Source organism: Ceratotherium simum, chromosome 5 (assembly GCF_057802395.1).
Source record: "Ceratotherium simum simum isolate JZ-2026a chromosome 5, ASM5780239v1, whole genome shotgun sequence".
Taxonomy (NCBI): domain Eukaryota; kingdom Metazoa; phylum Chordata; class Mammalia; order Perissodactyla; family Rhinocerotidae; genus Ceratotherium; species Ceratotherium simum.
This window is the reverse complement of record NC_141904.1, coordinates 51,570,119-51,588,379: the sequence shown is the minus strand read 5'-3', so window position 1 is coordinate 51,588,379 and position 18,261 is coordinate 51,570,119. Positions and strand designations below refer to the sequence as shown.

General features: G+C 59.0%; 2 protein-coding genes across 6 annotated transcripts; both read right to left on the bottom strand.

The window, feature by feature from the left end:
- Positions 1-268: 268 nt before the first annotated feature.
- Positions 269-1,159, bottom strand: LSMEM2 (leucine rich single-pass membrane protein 2). The gene is made up of 3 exons (XM_014792378.2): positions 926-1,159; positions 646-831; positions 269-431 (listed from the first exon to the last, which is right to left on the bottom strand). The coding sequence occupies exons 1-3, from the start codon at positions 1,029-1,031 to the stop codon at positions 298-300; spliced, it is 426 nt and encodes a 141-aa protein (XP_014647864.1). The 5' UTR covers positions 1,032-1,159; the 3' UTR covers positions 269-297.
- Positions 1,160-5,033: 3,874 nt separating this feature from the next.
- SEMA3B (semaphorin 3B) lies at positions 5,034-16,765 on the bottom strand. 5 transcript variants are annotated; one of them, XM_087431064.1, is made up of 19 exons: positions 16,695-16,765; positions 12,403-12,589; positions 11,519-11,676; positions 11,299-11,361; positions 10,797-10,898; positions 10,606-10,699; positions 10,288-10,407; positions 8,937-9,082; positions 8,734-8,845; positions 8,548-8,617; positions 8,325-8,469; positions 7,768-7,987; positions 7,415-7,506; positions 7,297-7,338; positions 6,902-7,059; positions 6,754-6,809; positions 6,523-6,662; positions 6,329-6,413; positions 5,034-6,001 (listed from the first exon to the last, which is right to left on the bottom strand). In XM_087431064.1, exons 2-19 carry the CDS (start codon positions 12,509-12,511, stop codon positions 5,631-5,633), a joined length of 2,283 nt encoding a protein of 760 aa, XP_087287190.1. In that variant the 5' UTR covers positions 12,512-12,589; positions 16,695-16,765; the 3' UTR covers positions 5,034-5,630. The 5 variants fall into 5 exon arrangements, with proteins under 5 accessions (XP_087287190.1, XP_014647834.1, XP_087287189.1 ...); XM_014792348.2 differs by having other exon boundaries at positions 10,779-10,898; positions 16,695-16,764; XM_087431063.1 differs by lacking the exon at positions 16,695-16,765 and adding an exon at positions 14,111-14,213 and having other exon boundaries at positions 10,779-10,898.
- Positions 16,766-18,261: the final 1,496 nt, after the last annotated feature.

Sequence of the window (18,261 nt, the reverse complement as noted above, 5' to 3'; positions counted from 1 at the left end):
CTGCTATCTTGGGGAGGCTAGAGGGTGCTGACAGGCCACAGGAGGAGCCAGGAGGCTGGTGTTACTTCCTCTGACCTTGGGCCACCCAGAGCAGGGCCTTGGCACCAGAAGGCTTGGCTGGGCCTGGCCTGAAGAAGTCAGAAGAGGTGGGCAGGCAGCTGTGGGGTCAGATCAGTCTCTTGTACAAAAACCTCACCAAGGAAGTAGTGTGGAGCAGCAGTGGGAGAGGAGAAACCTGCGAACGGCCACTTTATTCCCCCCTACACAAACCCCCAGTCCCCAGGTCCAAGTGGCATCTCAACTGGCTGCTCGGGCCTCGCTGGAGTTGAGCCTCCGCAGCTGGCTGAGGCTGGCAAGCCGGAGTTTGAGGAGCATCTCCTCCTGCGTGTGCAGTGTGTGCGCCAGCATGTGTAGGGATTCGCTCTGCAGCACTGTGGACGGGCAGGTAGGAATGGGGATTATCAGACCACGTGCCACCCCTCAACTCCCCACCCACCCAGCCCAGCACCAGAGGGTGCCCTCAAACCCTCCACCCCACCCTTCACTGCCTCAGTCTCTGCAGTTGTTCCCTCCAACAGTGCAGAAAGGCCTCCTGGTCCCACTTCCTTGCACTCGGTTGCCCCTGGCTTCCTGCACTGTCCTTACCACTCAGGTAGACAGCCAGGACAGCAAGCGCCAGGCAGGTGAGCACTAGCAGCACAAGCAGCAGCAGGAAACCCCCGCGGCAACACACAGGGCTGCAGCTGGCCTGAGTGCACAGCGATGGCGGCAAGATGCTTAGCAGCTCATCCCATGGCTGCGCCTCCTCCGCCAGGTAGGGTCGCAGCAAACCTGTGGGGCAGATGGGGCATCAGGAGGGCGGCAGGTGCGCCTGCTTTCCTCCCCATTCAGTGCATCCACCCCACTCCCCTGCCCCCGCCCTCACCTCCACTGTGTAGGTCGCTGATGGACTCCACACGGTGCAAGCACACCTCCTGCACATGGTTGGGGGCCAGCGGTGCCCTGCTCCTTGAGCTCAGCGTTGGTGCCATGGTGTCTGCACGAGCAGTGTGGGGCTGATTCAGCCAGCGGGTCACCCTCTCCCTTCTAGGTGGCTTCCAGTGGCAGCAGGGGCTCAGAGAAGATGGGGACAGGACAAAGGGGCATTTGGCTCCTAATTTCCTAAAACTAACTCAGGAATGATCCTTGATTTGGAGCCAGGACAATCCCAGAACCCCATAGGCCTGTTCCACCCGCAACAGCAGGAACTGCACTTGACTTGCTCACGTTGTTTCCTTCCATGCACCTCAAGCACTGTCAGGCGTTTCTCTGCCTGCTCACTTCTGGAGAAGAGTTTATCAGCCTTGGAGGACTAAACCTACAGTGCATGAAATTCATTCCTGCCTCTTCTGCTCTCAGTTTTCCCTGCAGACCCTGAGTTAGCCATCAGGCCAGACACGGTGCCTGGTGCCTTCTCCTGTCCCCAGCAGCAGCGCCCCCTTCTAGCTGGCTGGTGCCTTTTCCTCCTGGCCTTGGCTCTGCTTCAACATACTCAGCTTAATCCTGCTGTACTTCTGTGACCCCTGCTGTTTACACTCAACAGCACAACAGGAGACCTGCCTTTGTTATCAAACTGTTTCACTGCCTCTGAGGTCTCCCTTCGGGCATCCCTTTGAGGCTGCCTGGGCATTTAGGTTGTTTCCAGTTCCCTTCCGAAATTAATAACCCCTAGAAAAGGAGATGCATCATTGAGTATGAAGGTTTTTTCCAATTTCCCAATAGTTATTAAGGACAGATTCCCAGAAGCAGAATTACTGGATGAAAGAGCAGGGACTTTTTTTTAATGCTATCATTGAGGTGCCAGCCTGGTGGCGTAGCGGTTAAGTGTGTGCGCTCCGCTTCTGTGGCCCGGGGTTTGCAGGTTCAGATCCTGGGCGTGCACCGATGCACCGCTTGTCAAGCCATGCTGTGGCGGCGTCCCACATAAAGTAGAGGAAGATGGGCACGGATATTAGCCCAGGGCCAATCTTCCTCAGCAAAAAGAGGAGGATTGGCATCGTATGTTAGCTCAGGGCTAATCTTCCTCACAAAAAAATAAATAAAAAGCTATCATCGAATCATCCTCCAGAATGGCTGTCCACAGCCCCCAAAATGGTACAACATTGCCACCACTAGGCATCTCCATTGAAAAAAAAATTGATACACATACGTGCACACACAGGTATGTGCTAAGTTGGGAGATGAGAAAAGGCCTTTCTTGACCAATTTGGTTGGATTTCTTTGCCTGGGGCGGGGGGGGTGTGGCGCTGACCAATATGTGTGTAGCCTCCTAATTATCCATTCACAGCCTCTGCCTATTTAGTCACTGGGGTCTACTTTTCTTGTGATTTTAATTATTTTTGGACCCATCAAAGTGTTTATTTTGTCTCAAGATTATATTTTCTCCTGGTTGTTCTTTGACTTGATTTTTTTAAAAAATCTTGGCCCCTGAAGCCCTCCAGATGCCCAGTTGGAAGCTAGATAATAAAGTGGGGGCATAGAAGGGCCACCTCCTGATAGAAGCAGGGCGATTGGACTCTCTGGCTCTGTCAGTTTCAGAGCAGTAACACAACCTTCCTGATTTGCTTGAAACTGGCTCTTGACATGCTCAAAAGTAAGTACAACAAAAACATGCTGCCAGGCATTCGTCAGGGTGGTGTTGGGGATCATATTAAATTCCCTCTTTGCACTTCGCTGTGCTTTTCCCACACTTTCTAAATTGAAAGTGGAAATCGGATTCTATTTGTTACCAGGGAAAATACACAGTAAATGTCATTGTTACGACCCCATGAGGAGGCAAACATCCCCCCCACCGGGGCCAGGCACCTCCCACCCAGTGTAAAATGTTGAAAATATGATGAGGGGGCAGGCGGCCTGGTGGCACAGCGGTTAAGTTTGCGTGTTCCACTTGGGCGGCCTGGAGTTCACCAGGTCAGATCCTGGACATGGACCTACTCACCACTGATCAAGCCATGCCAAGGGCATCCCACACAGTACTAGAAGGACATACAACTATGTACTGGGGGCTTTGGGGAGAAAAAACAAAAGAAGAAAATGTCATGGGGGAGTTAACCAGCTGGGCCAAGCTGGAGCCCTGGAGCAACTGGTCCTGCATCCTGGCCAGCACCGAACCTGAAGCTTCCTGGGTCCCCTGCTCTGGCCTCTCTGAGGCGCTGTACTTCTTGCATGTGGCGGGGAGTTAGGTGGGCAGCCACCCAACTCTTAACTAGCAGTCAATCTGGCCAGGCCAGGGGACCCCAACTTTTAGCCAGTTGGGGGAACCTAGTCCCAGGTTGGAGGAGGCCAGAAGCCTATCCATTCCCAGTCCCTGAGCCATGTGGCCAAATGCTTCCTGGAACCATTGCCAACCCCCAATCCCAGCTTCCTCCCTGAAGGAAGAGCGGAACTGGCCAGGCATCTGCCTGGCCCACACCCACTTGGGCACAGCCTATAGTTGACCCTCCCCGAACTGGGTAGCTCCCCACAGTCACTCCCTGCTATCCCTAGCAGGGGAAACAGGCAAGGCCTGAGGTGAGGAGGGGTTCCAGGCATGGTAGGCCCTACCTCTGTGCACAGGGGGCAGGTCCCTTTACTTGAGCTGGGACATGGTGACTGATGACTAGTCAAGGAAGTGAGGTCGGTGGAACAGGGGGCAGGTTTCTTCATGGTCCACAGGGTCACAGGCCCAGGGCCCGGCCCTTCCTCACAGTCATCTCCTACCTTCTCTGGTCTCGTCAGGCATAGCGGGTGGTGGGCAGTCGGGGCTGATGATAGTGTCCAGTAGCAGCACAGGGTGGAGGCAGCAGTGGCTCTTCTGAGAGCCTGGGGAAGGCCTGGCCACCTCCTAGCCTGGGCCTAAAATAGGCCTGAGCTCGGCCCACTGGGCTATATTTAGAGGAGACAGCGCTCAGCCACAGGAAGGGGAGGAGTGACCCACATGGGCCAGCCTGGACTATACCTAGTGATGGAGCCCAGGCGAGAGTGCAAATGGCACCTTCACTAGTGCATGTGCACAGGGGCTTTCCCAGGGAACCCTGCCACCCCCACATATGCACAGGCCTCATCTTCATCCAGACAAGCCGCCTCAGGCTCACCTCCAGCAATGCCCCACAAGGCAGCCTTGCCTGCAGCCCTGTGCATCTCCACCCCTCCACTCCCAAAGACACCACCCATAGCTGGGTCATCTCTTCCAAGCAAATGTGGGACATGCACCCACCACTGTGTGACCTGCTGGCTTCAGGGATTGGGGGTGATGGACAAGTGGAGCCCAGTGCCATGAGGGCTCTGGGAGCTGCAAAAAGGGGCAGAGACACCCCCATACACACAGGCATCCATGCTGGTCAGTGGGCAGACCCAGGTTGAAGGCTGGTGCTCACAATACTAAGCTTACAACCTTGAGTAAAAGATTGCCCCCTCTCTGACCTGTTTTCTCATCTGTAAAACAGGACTAACAGTGGTTCCTCCCCAGCACAGTACATGTGAGAATAGAAATACAACCACGTCTGAAGCATTTAGCACAATGCAGTTTTGATCCTTCTCCCTCCACAAGGGCATACAGCTCACACGAAGCCTTGTGAGGATGCATGGCACCACTTACCCTTGAAGGGAGGAAGTGGTCCAGCTTAGGGCCCACCCTCTGCCATTGGACCCCTGTGTCCCCTCCTTCCCAAATGGGACAAAGACAGTGGGCTCTACCTCCTAAAACGTCCCAAATCCATCACTCCACTGTTATCACACTGGCCTCTTTGATAATTCCTCAAACACAGCAAGCTTGTTCCCACCTCAGGCCCTTTGCTACTGGCTGTTCCCTCCTGGAATGCCCTGTTCCCAGATATTCCCATGGCTGGCTCCTTGCCATTTAGCTCAAATGTCACCCCCTCAGTGAGGCCTTCTGCTCACATTCTTTTCCACATCACCCAATTTTATTTTCTTCATAGCACTTAGCCCAGAAACTATATTATTCAGAATATACTGGACATGTCAGTATCCCCAAAGGCCCTACAGAATCCACTCCGTCACATGGAAACCACCTTTAATCCTCCCCGCAGCATCCTTAGACAGAAAAAACTGAGGTCCTGAGACAGCTAGGAAGGTGCCCAAGGCCACACAGCAAGACCTAGGACCAGCGGTTGTCTGCTGGGGCCATTCCAACTTCAGCTGATAGTGTGTTTATTGCATTAGTACAGTCGGCCTGCCCCACCCCCACCCCCACCAGCCCAGGCTGTTCACAGCTTTCTGCTCACTGCCCAAGGAGGAGGTCCTTCCCCCAGGGTGAGCACTCCGGTCACCTCCCCCGCCCAGGTCGTGGCTCTGGAGCCTTGCTTCTCTACCTTCTCCCAGCCAGCCACCAGCCGGACCCTGTGCAAGGCCTGGGCCACCCTCCAGGGGCTACATTCAAGGGTTATCCTCTGTTAATAAATAAGCCAGCGCGGCTGCCCCTCGGCCAGGGCCTGTCAGTCGGTGTCCATCGGCCGGGGACGGCAGTGTGTCCGGCACCCAGCTGTCCGTCTCCCAGGGTCTGTCCGCCCCCTCTCTCCCGCCTGTCGTTGCCTCCCCAGTCCCCGGCGTGGGGACGGCCGAGTCACTAGTGCGCTGCGCTGCGCGGCCCCCGCTCAGACCGGGGCTCTAGGGCATGTGTCCGCCGGTTGCGGCCCTTCCTCCGCAACTCCGGAGAAGGTGGGCGCGGCGCGGGCTGCGGACGACACATTCGCAGGGAGCTCGCGCCACCGCCGCCTGGCTCCACCAGCTGCAGGAAGTCCCGGTACCAGAGCTTGGGGCCCGGCGGCGCGACGGGCGCAGCCTCCTCCGTCCGGGCAAGCCTTTCGGCCTGCGCAGCACTCAGCACGTGCAAGGCGAGGCGACGCAGCGGCTGCGAGAAGCCCTGCTCCACTGCTGCGCACAGGTACACGCCCGAATCCCCGCGCCGCAGCCCACGCAGCAGCAGCCCTCGCGTAGTGCGCTCCGCATGCTCCTCCGCCGGCACCTGTGGGCCGGGCCAACGTGAGGGCGGGGCGTCAGGGTCCGGCCCAGGGCTCCCCGGCACCAGTGTCCCAGCGTCGGATGGGAGAAGCAACGGATCAACAGCGGCCCAGAGGGAACGGGAAAGGGGCGCTCACAGGTGCACATTTGAAGGTTGGGTGCATGGGGGCCGGTGGTCTTCAAGTGGAAACCTGAACAAGGTGAGGTTCACCTGACTGTGGGGGGCGGGTCGGGGACCTCAACAGGCGTGGCGAGGAAGGAGGGGTCTTCTCTCGGATGTGTGTGTGCGTGAGGAGGATCAGGAGCCTAGTTAGACGGAATGGGGCCTCACCAGGGTGTGGAGTGCAGGTAAGGGACCAAACTGGACCAACGGGGTCTGGTTGGGCGGAGCCTCGCTGGGCGGAGCTGGACCTCATCTAGATGTGGGGAGTAGGCCAAGGCCCTCATTAGTCAGAGTTAGGCCTCTCCTAGATGTAGGCGGTGGGACAAGGGCCTGGTTGGGACAGGGATCAGGTGGAGGCTCACCTGGGTGCTGGCCGCCTCCCTTGAGCGCTGGAAGGTCCACTCCACACGCGCCTGCAGCGAGCGGGGCTCACACTCCAGGAAGGCGCTGCCGCCCTCCACACCAAACACCTTCCGCTCCAGCACCGTGGGATGGGACGAGTCTGAGGGCAAGGGGAATGACAGATTCAGGCAAGGCAGGGCGGGGTGGGGCGTCTTTAAGGGCTGAGAGGTGGGGGCAGCTGAGGCACTTACCCCCAGAGCACAGCGTGCTGGGGTCCCCATTCCTTACGTCTTGCCGCCGGAACCGTCTGGGGAGAACATTGGAGCCTCCGTGAGCCCCTCTTTTAGCCAGGGGCAGCGAAAGACTCCCTCCCGGTGACCCGCCCCCGACTCTGCTCACCTCTTGCTACTGGGCTGAAAGCGCGTGCACGCAGCCCCATCCCAGGCGCAGTAGGGGTCACGCGCCAGGCAGCATTCGGCACAGGCACGGCCGTGGGCAGCACAGCGGTGCAACGGGATCTGGGCCACTGCGCTCGGCGAGGCTACGTACAGCTGGTGCTAGGGGGCACGAGGGGCTCCGGGCTGACCGAGAGCCGCCCCCTGCCCATCTCCCATTGATCAGGAATCCCGTCCCCCACTTGACAGATGGGAACACTGAAGTCTCAGGTCACAGTCTAGCCAAGGCAAAGCCTACTACTCAAACCCAGGGCTTTGAACTACCAAGGGAGGCATGGGGGTGAGGGCACCCGGGAACGTGCTCGGTCCATTCCATCCCCAAACATTCTGGTCACTTACCCTCTTGGAGGAGATTTGCATGCTGGTGACAGCGGCTGAGTCCTGAGAGGGAGGAGGGGTGCTGGGATGAAGGCTCAGTGGGGTGAGTGTACCCCAAAGGACGGGGACTAGGTCTCACCTCAAACACGTGCAGCTCCTCCAGGAGCAGACCCTCGGCGTTAGGCCAGCTGCCCTTGGGGACCGAGATCACCTTCAGCACTGTGCCGGCATCTGCAGGGGTGAGAAGAGGTAAGTGACTCGTTGTATGCTCTGACAGCTAGGGCCAGGGGTCTCCTCACTTTTGAGGCCTCCACCCTCAGCGTGTTTGGGTCAGTGAAAAATGTGCATTGGAACAATCAGAGCAGCATCCAGAAGGAGATGGGGGCACAGCCCAGGCAAAGATGTGAGATGAGACTGAACAGGGGGAGCTTTCACTAAACAGGCCAAAGAGCCTGGACTGGGTCTTGTGGGTGGTCATGGCAGGGCCCTGACCTGTGCCAATGAAGAGGACGTCATAGTGTCCATCAGCAGCAGCTACACGGTCCGCAGCGATCTGGGTGAAGTTATACCCGGCACCCACTTGTAGGAAGAGAGGGCGTCCCCCCATGGGCAGGACTGAATTGTACATGAGGGGGTGGTTCCGGGCAAACTGGATGACGTCATCAGGAAAGTCCTTGGTGGAACTGAAGGTGCCAAAGGTCTTGCTGGGGCACTGGGGGGTGGAGAGGAGGCACTACAGGGATGTGCGCATGAGGGCCTGGTGGGCAGCCCTCCACAAGAGACCACCCAGAACCTGGACTGGGGGGTGGAGTAGGGGAGGGTATTAGATAGAGCCCTGCCCTGGGAATCTGACAGGCGAGACCCAACTTTGCCCTTGGGAGTCTGAGGGGGAAAATGTGGCCTTCCCCTGAGGAGCCCTGTCTGAGGAAGGTGACACTTTTCCACCCCATAACAAAAGGAAGAAACCACATTCACCAAGAAGACCCAGGCTAAGTTCTCCACCCCTGAGGCTTTAAGTGGGTTGTGGTGGGAGTCCCCAGGCTACGCACCATGCCAGGCCGGGGGTAGGGCACGCGGCCCTGGTAGGACACCCATTGGTGCATGGGCCCCTCCTTGTGTGCAAAGGGTCCCAGGAAGGCCCGGCGCACATCGTTCATGCTGTACACACACACTGCGGAGCCCTGGAAGATGCCGCTGCAGGCGAAGACATGAGCAGGGTGAGGGGCTCAGTGGAGCCCAGCAGACCCTGCCCCACTACCTCCTGCTCCTCACCTAGATGTGGAGAAGACAGCATAGAGCAGCGGGGTCCAGCGGTCCCGTGAAGAAAGCAGGAACACGTCCTCTGCAGGGACAGGGTCTAGCTGGGGGAGGGCGCACAGCCCTGCAAGCCGGCCAGGCTCCAGGATCTGTGCCCCTGCACTCTCTCCCCCCACCCCATCCTCCACTCCTGGCACTCACGGAGCCGGTCGAAGTGCGTGTCACCCTCAACGCCAGGCTCCGAGCATACCAGCCGTGCCTTCAGGAACGTTGTCCACTTGTTGACCAGGCTGCGCTGGCCACCCACGTCGTTCTGTGGGGTCAATCAGAGGGGATGAGGGCGAGGCCCAGACGGGCAAAGGGGCGGGGGCGGGGTCACCAGAACTGGCCCAGAGACTCCTCACCCTGCAGATCTGGCCAACACGGGAAATGGACAGGCGTCCCAGTGCCGGCGCGGCCTCCACTGCCAACTCACGGAAGAAGAAGTAGATCTTGTCATCATCCGGGTTCTCACTCTCCGGGATCCAAAATACCTTGACAAACTTGGGCTCTGGCCGCAGCAGGAGGTGTGGGGTCAGTGAGGTCCTGGCCCTCCCCCTACTCCAAGAACCACAAGCTGCCACCCCTTGAGCTGCCTCCCCTTCTTCTTGTGCCTACAGAAGCCCCCGGGGCAGCATCTGATCACCCAGCCTCCAGGACCAAGTTCAGATGGTGCTCAGCAGGGGAAGAATCCAAAGGATCAGAGCCTGCGAGTCAAGAAGCAGCCACGAGAGGGCAGCAGAGACAGTGGCTACTTGGGCATGCAGGAGGGGGACCCTCACCAGTGGCAGGCCTCTCACCCATGACAGTTCTCCAGGCCAGTGAGCCAAGAAAGGAGGGAGATGGGGTATGGGTTATACCTTCACTCATGAGTCTTCCTCTCTAGCAGGAAGCAGATGCCCTCATTCATTCCTGCTTCAAATACTCTGCTGGGTCCCATCACACTTAGAATAAACTACCCTGGACCTTGACAGTCCAAGACCCTTATCATTGCTCCCTTCATTAAACTGTTTTTGGCTTGGCTTGCTGCTGCCCCAGGGCCTTTGCACTAGTTGTTCCCTCTGCCTACAACGCTCTTCCCTCAATCCCGCTGTGCTTTGGGAATTAGCTCACACCTCTCCTCAGCAGGGTGGCTTCCTTTCCCCAACCCTCCCACCACCACCACCACCTAGTCTCTTTTTCCCTTCCTCTCTACTCCCTCATTGGTCTAACGGCCATTGGAATTGATCTTGTCATGTATTTGTTCTGAGGTCTGTGAACTCAAAGAGGGCATGGGCCATACCTGCCTTGTGTGCCCTGCGTCCCCAGTGCCTAGTTCAGGACCTGAGGCATGGTAGGTACTTGGTGAGACCTGGCTGTGTCCATTGCTCACTTTTATTTTTTTTTTTTGAGGAAGATTGGCCCTGAGCTAACATCTGCTGCCAATCTTCCTCTTGTTTTTTCTCCCCAAAGCCCCAATACATAGTTGTATATCCTAGTTGTGGGTCCTTCTAGTTCTTTTATGTGTGATGCTGCCTCAGCATGGCTTGATGAGCAGTGAGTAGGTCCGTGGCCAGGATCAGAACTGGCAAACCCCAGGCCGCTGAAGCGGAACACATGAACTTAACCGATGTGCCACCTCGCTGGCCCCCATTGCTCACTTCTTTATGGGCCTTGCTCAGCTCCTGCCCTGTTGGGGATGAGGGCCCCCTCCCAACAGCCCCACCAGCCTTTTACCGTTGAGCCACCGGGAGTCGTGTGGCTCTGTTCGGAGACTCGGACGCTGACCCAGGCTGCGGAAGATGGTAAAGTCCCGGCCCATGAGGTCTGCGGCCACCCCCGAGTACAGCTCTTCCCCTGCAGACAGGGCCAGGGCTACTTAGCCAAGCTGAAGGCTCTCGGTGGGGGGGCCTGTGGAACCCTGGAGGATCTTGGGGAGTCAGTGTGGCTAAGGGGGATCCCTGGGGCTCTAGGGAGGGTCTTGGGACTTTGTGAGGTTCTAGAGTCTCTGAGGGGTTCCAGGAGCTCTGTTGGGGTCCCAGCCTTTGGACTCACCCACCAGCACGGAGGCAGCCCGATGCCTGGGGTCATAAGGACTCTTGCCCTTGCCATCCTCTAGCCTTCGAAGGTCCAGCCGGAGCATGGGCTCCTGGGAGGCAGGGGGGAGTTGTTACAGCCAGGCCCTTCCTTACTTTCCCATCCCCCTCTCTGCCGAGACCTGGCCTTACCTCCAGCCGGTGACCCACCTCCACAAATGCACAGGTTGGGTGGAAGGCCCCTGTGCCACAGGCCAGCAGGTGGGTGCGGTTGTAGGCATGCAGCAGCTTCACGAAGTTCATGCACTCAGTCTAGTGGGCAGGCAGGGGCAGGGACAATGAAGCCTCCCTCAAGGAGGCGGCCTTAAGGGGTCCCAGCTCACCAGTGGCAGCCCCATTCTTTCCTCTCTTCTGTATCAGCCCAGGCAAGTACCAACATGGGCCACAGGGACCTGGGTGCCCTTGGTGACCAGCGCAGCCCACCTCTCACCAGAATGAGTATGGGGAAGCACAGGCCTGCATTGCCCCTATGACTCAGAAGCTCCCAAGAAGAATCACGAGCCCCCACCCTGACTCACTGCCTCCAGACTTCAGCTACCTCGACGCCCCTGCCCCCATCCCAGCCAGAACAGGCAGGCCTCTGTTTTAGCACTGCCTGGTCTAGAGTGAGGGGCTGACCTCCCCGCTCCCACCCCGGGCAGCCAACACTCACACCAATGTCCTTCCCCGCCCAGTTGCACTCCTCTCTCCATTCCACAGGGGCCGGCCAGGCCAGCTATGGGGAGGGTGGGGGAGCGGGGACAAGGTCAGGGTTCTCCATGCTGAGGGTGTCCACTCAGGGAGCCCATCCCCCTGGGTCTCTCCAGGCAGTCTGGAGTGGGGTCCCTGGGCTCTTTCCCTGGGCAGCACTGAGGCTGGGGGGTCCCTGGCACCTTCTTGGCCCGCTTGCTGATATTGTCCAGGCTGAGGGAGGCCACATGGTTCTCGGCACCCACAAACAAGCGTCCACGCTCCTCGTCCACCAGCAAAGCTTCGTAGCAGCAGGTCCTCTCCAGCCTGAAGGTCCGGAGACCATGTCGGGCCTGGAGCTCTGCAGGGTGGGGACTCCACTGAGGATTTGCCAGCCATGCTGGAGGCTTCCCCCAAGTCCTGCCTGTTGTCTCTCTCACAGGCCAAGGTTGTACATGAAACCTGGCCCACACACATGTGAATTTACACGCATGTGAGTTTACACTTATGAAGGCAGGCCCACTCACGTGCGAAGCTCCCAAGCTGCGCAGTGCAGCCCCCCCAAAAGGAAAGCAGGTTGAGTTCCTCAGGCGTGCTTGGACAAACAGTGTTTCCAGGCAGGCACACTGGGAGGCCAGGGTTCTGGGGGAGGCCGGGCATGTAGGAAAAGCCAGAACCCCAACACCAAAGTCAGGCTGAGCATTCTCTGCCACCCTGCAACCAGCCTGAGCTCAGTGCTATTCCACTCACTGCCTACTAACCACCCTCCTGTGTAGAGGGTGTGGGAAAGGGGCTCTAATGGTCCCTACACCTCAACTTCCCTGGGGGTAGAGGATGTGAGGGAGGCAGAATCTGTTGCCATGGGACCAAAAGGGGTCTTCCTGGGAAAGCATGAGGAGAATCTGGGCAGAAAGGCTAGGGGCTGAGGCCAGGACAGGGTTAATTGGAGATGGCCTGAGAGTGCCCCCAATCCAACCCGGGTCTGGTGGCACACACACGGAGTGACAGCAAACACAGCCCCTACCCACAGTGGGCCCCTTTTCTGGCCACCCTGAGCTGGGCCCTTCTGCCTGCCAGGTGCACCTACCTTGGAAGGAGAGCCGAAGGCGTGGGAGGCTGGGGATGGCACCCCCCAGCACCGCTGCCCAGAGCAGAGCCAGGCTCGGGATCATGGCGGCGGCCTCAGCCCGCCCCATCCCAGCGGCTCAGGGTGCTCAGGGTTCAGCAGGCGTGTGTGGAGGAGCCTTGAGCCGCCCTGGACTCTGCCCCGGGATCTGGAAGAGAAGGAGTTGCAGCAAGAGCGAGGGCGGGAGGCTAGGGGGGAGTCCCCAGGGATCAAATTACAGCCCCTAGGGGAAAGAGGCTGGGAGGTGGCATTCCACTTCCAAGCCCTCCACTCCCTCCGGAGGGTGCCCTGCCTGGCCATAATCACAGACACACCCACACTGGGCATACCCTTGGGGTCACCCCCACACTGGCAGGCGCCTGCCCCACCACGTCACTCTCCCCAGGAACCCTCCCTTCCGTATACACACTCACAGATATTAATTCACAAACTCTGTGTGCCTACTTCATGCCAGCCTGGGACTGGGGCTGGGGACACCGGGGGACACAGAAAAGGTCCCTGTGGAGGAGGGGGCAGAGTACCAACAAAGACTCAGATCAGAGCAGTCATTTCAGAAGGCGGCAAGTGCAATGAGCAAAACAAGCTGGTCATGGGAGTGGGACTAACAGGAAGGAGGTCAGGCCTCTGGAGGTAGCTGTGCACCCACAGGCCAGAGAAACATAGGCCCTTTTGGGGCTGGAACCAATGGTGTGGGCGCCTGTGTGAATGTGTTTCTGAGGGTCTCTTTGTGTATCTGTACTGCAGATGTGTGTGTGTGTGTGTGGTGTGTATGCATGCACATGTGTACATGTCTATGTGAGGCCATGTGGCATGCATGTTGTTACACATGTAGATATGTGGCGTGTGTGGACACACATGGCACTGTATGCATGTCTTGCAGCGTGTACATGCCTGTGTGGTGTGTGCACTTTGTATACATGTGTATATATGAGTGTCACACGTGTGCATGTGCGAATGTGTGTGTGCACATGCAAGTGTATGCGTCTCTCTGGACGTGCAGGTGAGCCAATGCAACCGCAGTGTCAGTCACTGCCTTCAGCTCTGAGACACTCCTGAAACCCATTTCTCAGAGGGAGAAGTACTGCCCAGGAGACCCAGGGCCTGGGCCCCTCCGGCTGGGCAGAAGCCTCAGCTGCTGACTTGGGGGCTGCTCCCACTCGGATCCAGCAGCCCAGATTTGGGCTTGACCTCTCTCTCTCCCCACCCCAGAGGGTGGAAGGGGCTGGTCACACACAGAAATTCTGTGAGCTCAGACTTCAGACCCAAGAGGAATTAAGTGGGGAGAGCCAAGGGCCTGAGGCAGCCTTTCCCCCCAGCTTGGATGAGCTGCCCTTCCCTCTCCAAGCCTCCGCAATCTCCCTGAGCCTCTCCCGGCCCTGCCTTCGCTCTCAGCTCTCAGGGTTTCCCCATCTTTGAGCCCCTCTACCTCTCTGAGCCAGAGCCCTTCCCTGGACCCATTAGATGGGACCAGGCTCTGCCTGCAATGCCCATTGTCCTTCCTAGAGCTGGCTGGGCAGGTGCTGGGCGCAGGATCCCTGGTGTGGGGTGTGATCAAGGGGCACAGCTGCTGGGGCACATTCCAGCCCACTCCCCCCATGCCCTTGCCCAGCTCCGCAGCTCCCGGCCCCTCCCACACTAGGACTCCCACCTCCTCCTTCCCTCCACTGACACTTGCCGCTGCCTCTTCTGGGCCGGTGAGGTCCGAGACGCCACAAAACACCCAGCTGCCTTCCCACACTCCACCAAGAACTCCGGCAGCAGTGCCTCCCCTCCCCAGCCCCTTCTCGCCCTGGAGAAGGGGAGAAGCCTAGGGGCTACGGGGCACCCTCTGACGGCTCCTTTAAGGAGCAGCCCCCGCCCCCACCAAGCCAGCCACCGCCCCACACGCCATCAAGTTTATGGGGCGGATCCGGTGACCGGGCAGGCAGCCGGGACCGGCTGGAGGTGGTGTCCTGGCCAGAGTAGAGCGGGCACAAGGGAGGGGCCGGTAGGGAAGACCACTCCCCTGCCAGGCCTCACAGCAATAGGGTGCCCCAGGCAGCGGTCTTGGAAGTGGGGCGGCCAGTCATGGCAAAGGAGAAAGAAGAAATAGAGACCCCCAGATGCAGGTGGCTCTGTGCATCAGGCAGAGGGAACAGCTGGTCGGGGCATCCCGGGGGACTCGGGTTCCTCACCAGCTATGGAGCTAGAGGGGTTAACGAGGGGCTCAGCTGCCACCTCAGTTCCCTGGAGCCGGCTGGGATGGAAGAGTTGAGGTCAGGGGAGGGGTTCTCAATTGGAGGTCTGATGGGCCCCCAGGACCCAGCCCCAGTCCTTCCTGACCACTTGAGCCACTTAGTACTTCTGCCACCTGGCTGGCAGTGGCTGTGATGACAGCCAGTCTGGGGCTGGAGAGGAGGTCCAGAGAGCGGCAGGCAGGGCAGTCAACAGATGCCAGAGGCCCAGCAAGTCTCACTTCTGCACTGTAGGGTATGGGCCCACCTGGAGACCCCCTCCTACAGGTGGTCCCACATCTCTGCTGGGAGGTGAAGGGCATTCTATGCAATCTCTGTGACTCCAGTCTTTCTTCCCAGGTTGAACAGAGTGAGGCACCTGAGGAACTTCACAGACAGGAGGGGTTCCTACACCTCGGCACCTGAGCTGGGAAGGGTCTGGGGTCTTGGCCTGAAGCTAGGACTGGTGGACACACCCTATTTGACTGCCAGGGGAACTTCTTTAGAGGGTCTGAGTGTTGAGAATGACCAAGGGGGGCCCTCAGGTCCACCTGGGTGAACACACCAGGGCTCCTGATCAGTAGCTCCTCAGGGGGCAGTGAGGGAGGTTGTATGGGCGCTTCAAGTGCTGCCCATCTGCTGGCAAGTCCCCTGGAGTAGAAGTGTCTGTGCCCAGCCAGGGTGGAACCATGCTCCTCTTTCCTAAGCCTCAGGACCTCCTGTTCTGGACTGGCCTGGCTGGCTGGCAGGCGAAGGGTGGGGGTCAGGGGGAGGACCAGGGGTCTTCAGGAGGGGGAGTGGAGGGATGCACCCCTGCCTGAGTTCTTGGGTTTCTAGGATGCGGCCCCTCCCTCCTCCCAGGCTCTCCCGCCTTGGACTTGGGTAGCCTCTCCTGGCCTCATGCAAGCAAACAAAATTCTTCGGCTGTTTACAATTTTCCACCCAAGCAGCCAAGATCAGCAAGTGCCTTTGAGGTCCCCACTCTCCCCCGCTGTGCCCCCTACCTGACCCCACTACTTTTAGTTCTTCAGACCCAGGGTCCCAGCCTCTGTTTCATTCCCCCCAAGCCCTGTGTCCATACTGGAAAATGGGACCAGATCCCCCCATCATCTTTCCAACACCCTGGAATTCAACCCCTAGCCAGAGGGACGGGGCGCTCGCCGGCCCACCTGAGCCCTCTAATTGCCTTCCCTCCTCCAGATGCTTCTGCTCCCTGAAGCAGGAAGGGAGATCCCCAGGGGTGGGAGGTCAAGTTGTCCCTGTCCCACAAGGTCTCCTTTCTGCTCCTCAGCCCTGGGTCCAAGTGTATGGCAGGCCCTGGGTAGGGGCCTCATGAAGTCAGCACTCTAGGAGCAGAGTCATTGGCTGTGGTTCACATTGGGCACTGGAAGTCCTCAAGGATTCTGGAATCAGGCAGCCTGGGCCTGGGTCTCGAAAGAATGAGACAAACCAGGGGAGGTAGCTGGGGTCCACACTCCTGCCTGCACCCCCGTTCTAGGGGCACCCCAGGATCCTGGGCCTCCACCCTTTGCCAGGGTATCCATGGGTTCTTGCCCTGCTGCTGCCTGTCAGCGGTACAGCCTGCCAATGCCATGGTTTTTCCTTCTGGAAATAACTAGATTGTTATGCCAAGTCCCAGCACCTGCCTCCCCACCCCTCGTCACCACTGGACTCTGCCTGGATTCTGTGGTGTGGTCATCCATCTGAGGAAGGCTACAGCCAACCCTCCCAGTGCCCAGCCAGGTCTGGGTCGGGCCTTGGTTCCCCACTCACACCTGCTTTAGCCATCAAGGCTGTGGCTCCAAAGTTACAACTTTTCCCTGTTCTGGCCACGTGGGTACTAGGACGTGCCACCCTGAGGACTTAGGCATGGGGGAAGGGAGGCGGTGGGCAGTGGGCCCTGGAGAACCTGACTGAGGCCAAACTTCCCTGACAATCTACCACCCACCCCAGGGGGATCTCCCAGGAAGGGGTCTGTTGGGGCACTTCCCCCAGCCACCCCCAACCTGGTCTCCATGCTCCCAGGGACCCCTGGCCCACCTTTTTGGAAAGATCAGCTCCTCCCCTCCTTGACTGTTCCCCTTCCCTTACGAGGGCCATGTCAGAGCTGAGGTGGAGGGGCTGAGGGAGGGGCCACCAGGAACCCTGGGCCTCTGGCTGTGGCCCTACCCCCACCCGCTCCGCCCCTGCCCTCCGCCTCCTGCACATTCCTCCCTGGCTGAGGTCAGCCCCTCTGGGATGGGGGAGCCCCCCCCACGAGCCACATCACAGCTCTTCACTCACTCCTGTTTTCCTCATTGCCCAGCAGAGGGGGCGGGGGGATAGGGGGAAGAGAGGGGGCTGAGAGTGGGGCCTCCTTCTCCCCTCCTTCCCCCTAGCCTGGGGGAGGGGAGAGAGGGGGTGGGTGCCAGGAATGCTGCAAAAGTAGACTCTGGTGGCACCCTCTATTCATTAACATATATTAACATAAATGCTACATTCCCTTAATCGGCTCCGGGAGACCCTCCCAGGAGTGCTGGTTGGGGGGCTCCGGAGGCTCTGGCGGGGGTGGGTGGGAGCCTGCCCCAGGAATCAACCCCCCTTAGTGGCCCAGGGAGGGGCGGGGTTGTATCCTGACTCTGCTGCTCACGGGCTGTGTCCCCCTAGGCGGAGACTGAATCTCTCAGATCACTCTCCTCACTTGCCCTGCAGTTGTTAATGGTGGGCCAGGCAGGTCTGGCACTCTGTGGGGGTACACAGATGTGCACTCTTATTGCCACCTCAGCACTGGGCATCCTGTGGCATCCAGGGAGAGCCTTCACTGCTTCACTGCTGCCTCTTCCAGCCCAGCTTCATGGAGCCCTTTTTCAGGCTTGGGTCCTCTCCTGTCCCCTTCCCTCCCCCCCACTCCCCTACACGCCCCCTGCCCTCTCGCCCCCACCTGCCGCAGCCCCCAGCACAATGACCTCCACCTGAGTCTCCTTCCCTCCCCAGTCCCTGGGGACTGCTCAGTCTTCTTACCCCCCAAGTAAGTCTCTAACCACCCCTAGCTGTGCCCAAGCTCACACCCTTCCTCCCCAAGAGCCCCCATTTCTGGGAGGCCTTTGGGTCCTGCTTAAGACAGGACAAGGCCCCGCCTCCTCCCCTGTGGAGTAAAGCCTGACCCCTTCCCCCTCCCCCCAGGCTGTGTCCCTGTGGTGTTTCTGCTACTCCTCCTCCCAATGCCTCCCCTCCATGGGACCCCGCCCCTCAGCCCCTGACTCAGCTCGCTGAAGCTTGGGGGCATCCCACGCTATTAGCCTGGCATCCACACCACCCTTCCCTAGCTCAGCCCTGGCCAACTCTACCAGTGCTCCAGCTACCCCATTTCTGGGAGGCAGCAGCTCTTTCTTTGCCAGGACTTTACTTGGGCTGTGCCCTCCACCCGTTAGGCCCTCCCCTTTGCCACCTGCTGGACTCTTCTTCACCATTCCCTATCCACCTCTCGGTATCACACTTCTTCTATGAAGCCCCAGACATGTGACCCCAGCTTCAAGCCTCTCTGCAGGGCTCTGGGTCCCCGGGGCTATCATCACTGGGGACCCCAGGACCCAGCAGAGGACAGGCACAGGGAAGCAGGAGATATAGC